The sequence below is a fragment of the Akebia trifoliata genome, chromosome 14 (genome assembly GCF_017979445.1).
Source record: "Akebia trifoliata isolate Shusen 1 chromosome 14, ASM1797944v1, whole genome shotgun sequence".
Taxonomy (NCBI): domain Eukaryota; kingdom Viridiplantae; phylum Streptophyta; class Magnoliopsida; order Ranunculales; family Lardizabalaceae; genus Akebia; species Akebia trifoliata.
The window spans coordinates 33,631,156-33,639,884 of NC_141388.1; the positions used below are offsets into that span (position 1 = coordinate 33,631,156).

At 34.1% G+C, this 8,729-nt stretch overlaps 1 protein-coding gene across 3 annotated transcripts; it reads left to right on the forward strand.

The window, feature by feature from the left end:
* Positions 1-201: 201 nt before the first annotated feature.
* LOC147386874 (large ribosomal subunit protein uL3y-like) lies at positions 202-7,776 on the forward strand. Of its 3 annotated transcripts, XM_086424365.1 has the most exons (10): positions 202-590; positions 2,368-2,430; positions 2,538-2,600; positions 2,721-2,981; positions 3,662-4,800; positions 5,534-5,638; positions 5,790-6,091; positions 6,182-6,254; positions 6,717-6,771; positions 7,214-7,776. In XM_086424365.1, exons 5-7 carry the CDS (start codon positions 4,683-4,685, stop codon positions 6,038-6,040), a joined length of 474 nt encoding a protein of 157 aa, XP_086280491.1. In that variant the 5' UTR covers positions 202-590; positions 2,368-2,430; positions 2,538-2,600; positions 2,721-2,981; positions 3,662-4,682; the 3' UTR covers positions 6,041-6,091; positions 6,182-6,254; positions 6,717-6,771; positions 7,214-7,776. The 3 variants fall into 3 exon arrangements, with proteins under 3 accessions (XP_086280491.1, XP_086280492.1, XP_086280493.1); XM_086424366.1 differs by lacking the exon at positions 6,717-6,771; XM_086424367.1 differs by lacking the exons at positions 6,182-6,254; positions 6,717-6,771.
* The last annotated feature ends 953 nt before the right edge of the window (positions 7,777-8,729 follow it).

The following is an 8,729-nucleotide window of genomic DNA, read 5'->3' on the forward strand; positions in this document are numbered from 1 at the left end:
TAATAGCGGATTATATTTTCCGCAACAATACCTATAACATTTTCATGTTTTTGGCAGCGGATGATTAGTTCTGCCGCGATAGAGATCCATTTATATTCAAATTTTTACAAATGGCAGCGGATGATTGGTTCTGCCGCAATAGAGACCCATTCATATAGCTTCATTCAACAAGAAATGGTAGCGGATGATTGGTTCCGCCGCAATAGAGACCCATTCATATAGCTTCATTCAACAAGAAATGGCAGCGGATAAATGGTTCCGCTACAACAGAGTCCCATTCATATTGCAAAAAATTCCATTTATTTACAAATGGCAGCGGAGAAACCTATCCATCTGTAAAAAAATTGAGGGAAAAAGAAATATGACAGAGGATCCGTCCATTTATCTACAAATGGCAGCGGAGAAAACCATCCGTCTGTATAAATCTTGCGGGAAAAATAAATTTGAGCGAGGAAAGAACGAGGCGTGAAAATCATTTTCCCTCTTCCCTCTCATTTTTCCCTTTGTTCCTTCGTCTCTATCATTCACTCTCATTTTCTCTCTGCTGTTGGTGCTCACGATTACTTCTACAAGCTGGATTGCAGCATCTGGTAAGCTCTCTCTCTCTCTCTCTCTCGTTTCGATCTTTCATTTTTTGCAATTGGTACTCTAAAACCCATCGATTTATATCCGATCCTTCAACACCCATGGATTCAATTTGTTAAAACAACACACATTTCAAACCCTAGAGTTCCATCAATTTCTTATTTGGATTTCTTCATGTAATTGTGATTGTTAAACCCATTTCTTTTTTTTATATTATTATTATTAATTATTTGAATTTGTGTTGGATTGTTGTTGCCCTTTATGGCTCCAATGGAGGATTGTAGATCTAATTTTTGAGATTGTGAAGGAGATTTCAAGGTTTTTTGAGTGTCAAAATATTTTCAAACTCACTACCATATTAATATTTGGAACACCCCTTATTGCAACTATGCACAAAAGTTAGACTTATTGGTTGTTTAGAACCATTGGATTTGAGCATTTTCATTTGCTAACGTTATCTGTCTGATTGTAGCATTTTTTTGGTAGTGAAATCTAACATTGTAACACACCAATCAGGTTGATTTTTTGTTGGGCTTGAAAGAGTGGAACATCTCATTTTTGCTTTTGGAGACCAAACTCTATTTCAATATATTTTTTTTTTCTTATAAGTATTCTCCAATATTGGAATCAAAGTAATTCTTCCTATGGATTTGCCTCGTGAAAATTTTACACTGATTGTCTTCTACTTTTTTCTTTTTTATATCAGATATGAATGTACTCATCTTTTAAAATAGTCAGTTTTTCACTGTCATTTATCTAACTTGGGAAACTTTTATAGGTATATATACGAATATGGGGTGCCTGATATAGCTTTACTCGAAAAAAGAAAATGATTAACTATCTAAAATTTAGTGTATTTATGTTATATGAAAATATTTAATAAAGTTAGTCATATTTTTAAACCTTTTGGACATGCTTGTTTGTGTTATTACTTATCAGGGCTTAAAGAATACATATTCACCTTTCCTACTTTTGTGGTGATTTGTACAAAAAAAAAGTGTTGTTTTTAAGAGAGTGAAGAATCTTCAACTCTATGGCGTAGAAGGCCAAAATGACTTTGTATTTGTTGGTCATCCATCAATCTCTATATTTATGGTATCCATTTTTATGATTTTGTCTCTAGGTGTGGAAAAATCATATATGGGTTGTGCTAGTCCTATTGATTTTTTTGTTTTGTCTGATATGTATGATGGAGTAGCCAAATATATTGGAAAAAAGAAATAGGTTTTTGGTGAATCAAAGGGGGAAGTCACTTAACATAGGGAAGCTTTTTGGTGGAATGATGATGTTCAAAAAGCTCTCAAGTCCAAAAGAAGGGTAAAGTGAAAGACTAGAGGAGGTGAGAAAATTGTTTAACAACGGAATAGATTGAGAAAAACTTCAAAAAGGTGTAAAAATGCTAAAAAGGGAGGCAAAAAGAGGGGTGAAGTGAAGGACTAGAGGAGGTGAGAAAGAATTAACAAATGAATAGATTGAGAAAAACTTCAAAAGGTATAAAAATGCTAAAAAGGTATGCAAAATAGGGGTAGAGTGAAGGACAATATGTTGACATCATTCAGAATAAGGTTATCGAAAAATGATTTTGATATATGAAAAAAATAGGAATATTAGGAAACAATATGATATTGTTTTGTGTTGGGCAAGTTAGCCATTGGGGCTGTACCATGATAGTCATGATGATGAACAAAGAAAAGAGGTAGAAGCTCTATATTGTCACTTTTGTCTGGGGTGATTGGGTCCATATGGTTATTTTGATTCATAAACAAGAGTACAATTTTGTAGAGGATAGAGATGCTTGCCAACATGTGTGATGAGAGGGCCCGGATGTTGCAAGATCAGTTCAATGTAAGCATAAACCTTGTCAATGCCTTGGTCATTCTCATCTCAACCTTCCACAATTAATCAGGTTATTCTATCTTTTAACCCAAATTTTAGTTTCATTCATTTTTCAGATCTTTTAGGTAGGAATCGTGAAGACCCAATAAAATTAACTGATAAGAGTCATGAAGCATTAGGTAATACCCTTTGCACGTAATTACGTAGATGAGTATCGAGGTTGGCATGTCTTTGGTTTCAATATTGTATTGTAGGAATTATGATGTTGACTCTCTCTTTTCCACAAAAAACTTTTGCAGCGTATACAGAAAGAACAGGTTTTGAAAGGCCACTAACTAGTGGAGTTGCTTACGCTTTGAAAGCTCTGCATTCTGAGAGAGCAATTTGAGAAGCTGCACAAATGGACGATAAAGAAAATGAAGACAAAGGACCAATCTCCAGTTCAAGATTACATTCTTGAGAAGTTGGATCCTTCACCCATCCACTATGAATATGCACCTGTTATATTCTCCCAAGAAACTGTCTCCCATATTGTCTCCTTTGATATGATGTCTGGCAAGGTGTGCTTTTTTTTCATTGCAATTTTGTTTATTTTTTTTACTCTTATTTTAAAATAGGGGTAATAGATGGGGAAATCTAATGCTGGAGCATATATGCAATAACATAGTATGTGTTCATGTGTGTGTGTATGCATAGTTGTACTTTCCGTTCCATTTCCATATATGAAGGACTGTCATTAATGAAGGGGTGACATATACTTGTGTAACGTCTTTCATAGTGTCTTCACAAGATCTAATAACATATAGCTAAAAATTTCTTAAATTTTCATAAAATTCCTTCAACTGTGAGAAGTATGTGGGTATCTATAATAGAGGTGCCAAGCCATAGATAGCTTCATGGAGTTCCTTATTAGGTACTACTACTTATCGAAATGTTTGTGAAACAGAAGCCTTATATTGCTGTCTAAATGAGATTAATTCTTTTATTTTATTTTATGTTTTCAGTTAGCTTCCTTTCATTCAGTGGATACTTGAACAAGACCCCATCATCCAAAATTGCTTAGTTTTATCATTGCCATGGTTCTGAAATACCAAATATGTTGTTTTTAATTGAGGGTATTTTATGGACTGCTTATGTGTTTGGTGGGCATTATATTATGACCTGCTTATGCCTTTCACTCAATTGTTTGTGGATTCTCGATTACACACTCTTTTACAAAGTTATCATCTTCATTTCTTAGCTATGAGCACATTTCTTGGTGCTTGACATGGATACAAGGTGTCTGACCTGATGCCTTTTGATCGGTATTCTTACATTTGTAAAGCGGATTTTAGATTTTCAATGCTACTCTTATTGGCCTGGTATTTAGATCCCAATGCTGATGTTCTGCATTAGCGGAGTGTGTGAGGCTGCAGACTACAGTCCCCGAAGGTTATCAACTCCTAATCGAGTCCATGGCCAGTGCCTCTTGATACTTCATGCCTTCTTGCCTTCCATCGTGCCATTGAAGTTCGACCTTTCAATTGCACTAAAGGTGTCCTTGAACTAGCAAAGGAACCATCACATTTCTGTGTGGATGAGGTAAATGTATATGGTCAAACATTATATGTATGCCATTTCTTCTTCCAATTGGTGTGAATATGTATTTTCCCCTAGTGGAGTTTATTTCTAAAAACATAACTAGAGGTCTTTCATGTTTGAGCTTATAATTCTCTGGTTATGTGGTCCTCTTGGGCTTCTAGCAAACTTTATTTAGGGCCCATTAGGATGGAACATGAAACATGGCTGATGTTATTTTTTAATGAGCCCCAACTGTGATTTGAATTCATTTGCATGGCTATACCCATTTTCTGTTTGAAATTCATATGGAGGTCTTAAAATACAATTTGCCCTGTTATAGGGGAAATGTGCTTTCTCTCTATAAATGTTAACTCCAATTTCATTTGCACTATGGAGATAGTTCTTGTTCAAATGTGGCTTAGTGTCATAGGTACGTTTTGAATAAAAGATTTAAGGCATCGTATAAAACTGTCCCTTCTACTCTTTCTTTTAGTTATGCATTATATGGTTGGGCTAAGATCGTCAAATATGGGCTTTTTTCACATAGTGTGTGTGGCCAAGAGCTTCCAATCTTTCTCATTGAGCTGGCCAGCAGCATTTGTTGTTCTTCATGCAGTTTATTTCTTCATGCACTATATATTTGCTAGTCAGGCAGCTCATATTGGAGCCTTGTACTTTTCATTTCTTGCCATGCACTTGCCATGCACTTGGCTTCTGGTCTGCCTGGTGTATTGGCAGCACTAACACTGGCGTTCAATTCATGTCTTTTTGGTGCAATAACACCTTATTGTAGTGGTTGTGCTGCAGCTTATTATGGAGGTACATCCTTTTCTCTATAAAATATTTGGTTTTTTATTTTATTTTATTTTATTTTTTTATGCTTGTTTTCAAATTAATTTCTCTTTTTTCAGTCTCCTAGGATTTACTAACCGTTTCCACGCATTCTTTTATCATATCTCATAATCGTATAACTTCTTTTTGGGTAATTTCCGTTCATGTTGTAGTGGCATAGAAAATGGCCCTTTAGCCATTCATATTTTTCGCATTTTTCCAAACTGCTCCTACACTATCTCTTAGTTGGTCATAATAAAACATCATGCACGAACCATTGTTGGTTGTAAAATTTTTAAAAGTCAAGTTTCAATGCGTGATGCTGGAAAAGATTCATAACAATTTTATATTTAAAATAAGAAGATAAATTTTGAAAAACATATTTATCATGTGGATCATTGTAAAGATCTCAGAGAACTTTCTAATGGAATAATTTTTATATATCACCTAACTTCTGGGAAGTTTTGTCTTATGTAAAATTCTGAACAAAAGAGGCACATGGAGTCGCAACATGGTTGCTTGAAAATATTGTAAATTTTACAAGGAAATCTTTGTGGTTGTGGCCATTTCTATGCTTTTAATTGATAATATTCAGGGTATTCACGAATAGTATAACAGTGACAAGGACATTTTCTACAGATTCTAGATCTATTGTTTATTGTTTTATGACAAGGTTGCCACTTTTTACTTTCTAACTCCTCGCTCAATGGGATTCATGCAGTGAGGGCCTTTCCTAAGGATGACCCAACAAAACCTTGTAGATTGATTGCATTTATGGGATGCAGGTTGACTCACATTGTGAGAGATGTTGATAAACCTGGATCAAGTGAGCCTTTTCTCATTTATAGTCATTCTTGATCCAAGACCCACTCATTCTGACGCTGATGATGCTCTTGAATTTTATAATATATCTTTCTAAATTATGTTCATGTACTACATACTATGTTGTACTTACAAGTTCCTTTCTTTTAACACAGAGCTTCACAAGAAAGAAACACGTGAGGCAGTGACTATAATAGAGACACCCCTTATGATTATCGTTGGAGTTGTTGGTTATGTGAAAACTCCTTGTGGCCTTTGTTCTTTGAACACTGTTTGGGCTCAACATCTTAATGAGGAAGTGAAGAGGAGATTTTACAAGGGCTGGTGTAAGTTGAAGAAGAAGGCATTCACCAAGTATTCAAAGAAATATGAAACTGAAGAAGGGAAGAAAGATATTCAGTCCTAGCTGAAGAAACTGAAGTACTGTTCTGTAATTCGTCTTTTGGCTCATACTCAGGTATTCCTTCTCTTCTTGAGCTTATTTAGTCTCTTTTACATATTGAGCTGACCATATTTATATTTTACATCCCCATTTGTGGTTTTATAGATTAGAAAGATGAAGGGACTGAAGCAGAAGAAAGCCCACCTTATCGATGTAACCAGAGCATAGGACCTATTATGTAAGATGGTTTATGTTTCTATTAGTTCGGGTCAAATAGGTAGACATTGATGTAGCATAGTCAGTTTCAATTTTTGTTGGTTATCGGCTAATGGGATAATATTAACATTTTTCTTATGAAAAGGTTCAGCATAACCAATGTTTCATTTGTCAAAAACAATGATCAATGAAAGATAAGTTTTAGTCAAATGTAAACAAGTAATGTATTATTGACTTAGATGCTCAAGCCTAAGCTCGAAGTTACTTAGGACATGGGTGTGTATTGATCATTAGATATATCTTTAGGATGCATTGACACCTGATAGAGTCTTGAACAAAGTGATTTGATGTGTACGTGCGTGTGTGCACATATATTGTGTGCATAAACACACCATTTGTCAAGTGATATGTGAGCTTGCATAAATTGGACATGATCATAAGTATGCTATGTGATCCACTTTTAAAGTTGTAGTCCTTGTTGCAGATCTATGGTGATTTAGAGGGAAAACTAAAACAGATGACCCTGCCATAGGATGAGGGTGAGTGGTAGAACTTGTCATTTTCTATTATCACTTAATATATTTTTGTACTTAGTATAAATTTTTCACTTATACAATTGCCATTATGATGGAATCAGTCACCTATGCATTTTTTAAGGTTTTTATAACTAAGACACTGAATTCAGCCACCAACAATAACCAACAGAAATAAGTGCTTGTTTCTACATTGATTTCTAAGTTTACACCTAGAAAATACACTATGCACACTCCCTAGTCAGGATCCATGGCTACTTCTTCCCCTTAAAAGCTCTGGAACTCAAAAGTAGGCTATTTCTCCCCTTTCATTAAAAGATGTGTTGGTTCATGGGGCAAGGTAACTATGATTTAATCTTTAACTATGGTCACAATTCTTTAACTATGATTTTTTTCTTTTACTTTATCAACTATCATTTTGATAATATTTTCCTGTTTTTTTATGCAGGGTTACCAGGGACCAATATTTGAGTACTAAAGAGTTCATTAATGTTGTTGTAGAGGAGCTGAGAGCAAGACTATTGGAGAAAGCAAAGTTGTAAACCCCTATCCAATTTAATAATATATGCACATAAAGTACATTTAGAAAGCAATCATTCTCTTATGCCTGTTCTGTCTCTATCTGCATTATTCTCTTATCGTTGATCATTGTTGCCGATTTTGTTTAATATCATTTCATACAGATTATATCATTGTTTGGTAGTATCCACATGTTTCTGAATGTTTGTTACTAGAAAAATTAGTGTTGCACAACGGGGTTTTGTTCCTGTTGATGAGCGGATGCAAATAACTGATAAAGATGGCAATATGGTCTGTGATAAATTTTCTTAATGAGTTTGCAGTTTTTGATATCTGTTTCCAACAATTACTGATATGGTGCTTTAATATGTAGGTTCCTCATTTGTACTGCATCGGTGATGCAAATATGTGATATATTTATGAAAATGCTTTAATCATGTCATTCTTCTCTATCTCTTCCCTCTATTTCTGAAAATGCATCTCACTTATTTGACCACCTAGATAATTCTTCAATTCCTTTGAAATATTGTTTAATGCAATATCTGCTCTCTTAGCGAGTCCTCGTGATTATGTTATCTGCTTTCTCTCTCTCTCTGGTAATTCCATGCGCTTTGATGTCAGATTACTTGATCAGTTCACAACCTAAGTTGCACCCTAGATGACTTGTGTTACAATTATCTTAATGTGTTGTTCACCAAGATTGTTTAGCTCCAATACTATTTGAACTTCATATTGGTTAATGACATATCTTAATTAGTTGCTCCATGCATTAATAGTTTGATATATATAAAATGTTTAAACTGTTCTATCCACCGAACCACTATTTAGCTTGAATTCTATTTTAATCATCAAAACTTTTATACTCTTAACTTTCTAATGAGAGAGAAATGATATTTTTATTGAAGAAACATTATACTCTTTTTTCGTTAAGTTTGTAAATATCTTTCTCACTCTCTTTTGTGCTCAACCCATTATATTATCATGCACCGATATTTTGCCTCGTTTACTGCTTTTTTGTTTCATTTTTAACTTTTTCATCCCACGTGCCATGTTAAAAGAATTGCCGTATCCATCATTTCTATTTGAACTACCTTTTGATGAATGAAACATCTTACAAAATTTTTTTGCTCCATGTGTAGTTAGCTTGATTTTGAAGCTAAATAATAATTATTCATGGATTCTTTACAGGGTATGAAACCTCTCAACTAGTTCTATTCTACTATTGGTAATAGGTGTGTAGAAAAAAAATAAATTAAAAACTTAATTCTTTTTTTATAGTTTAGATATCGGTTTGTAATCTATGCCTAAAATCTCATATTTAGAACATCAATCTTATAGACATCGGATTTTAAATTGATGTCTAAGATTTTTTTTTTATATATTTAAATGCAGATTTGGAACGGTTTTTAACCGTTCCTAAGTAACTTATTGCAGCGGATATTAAA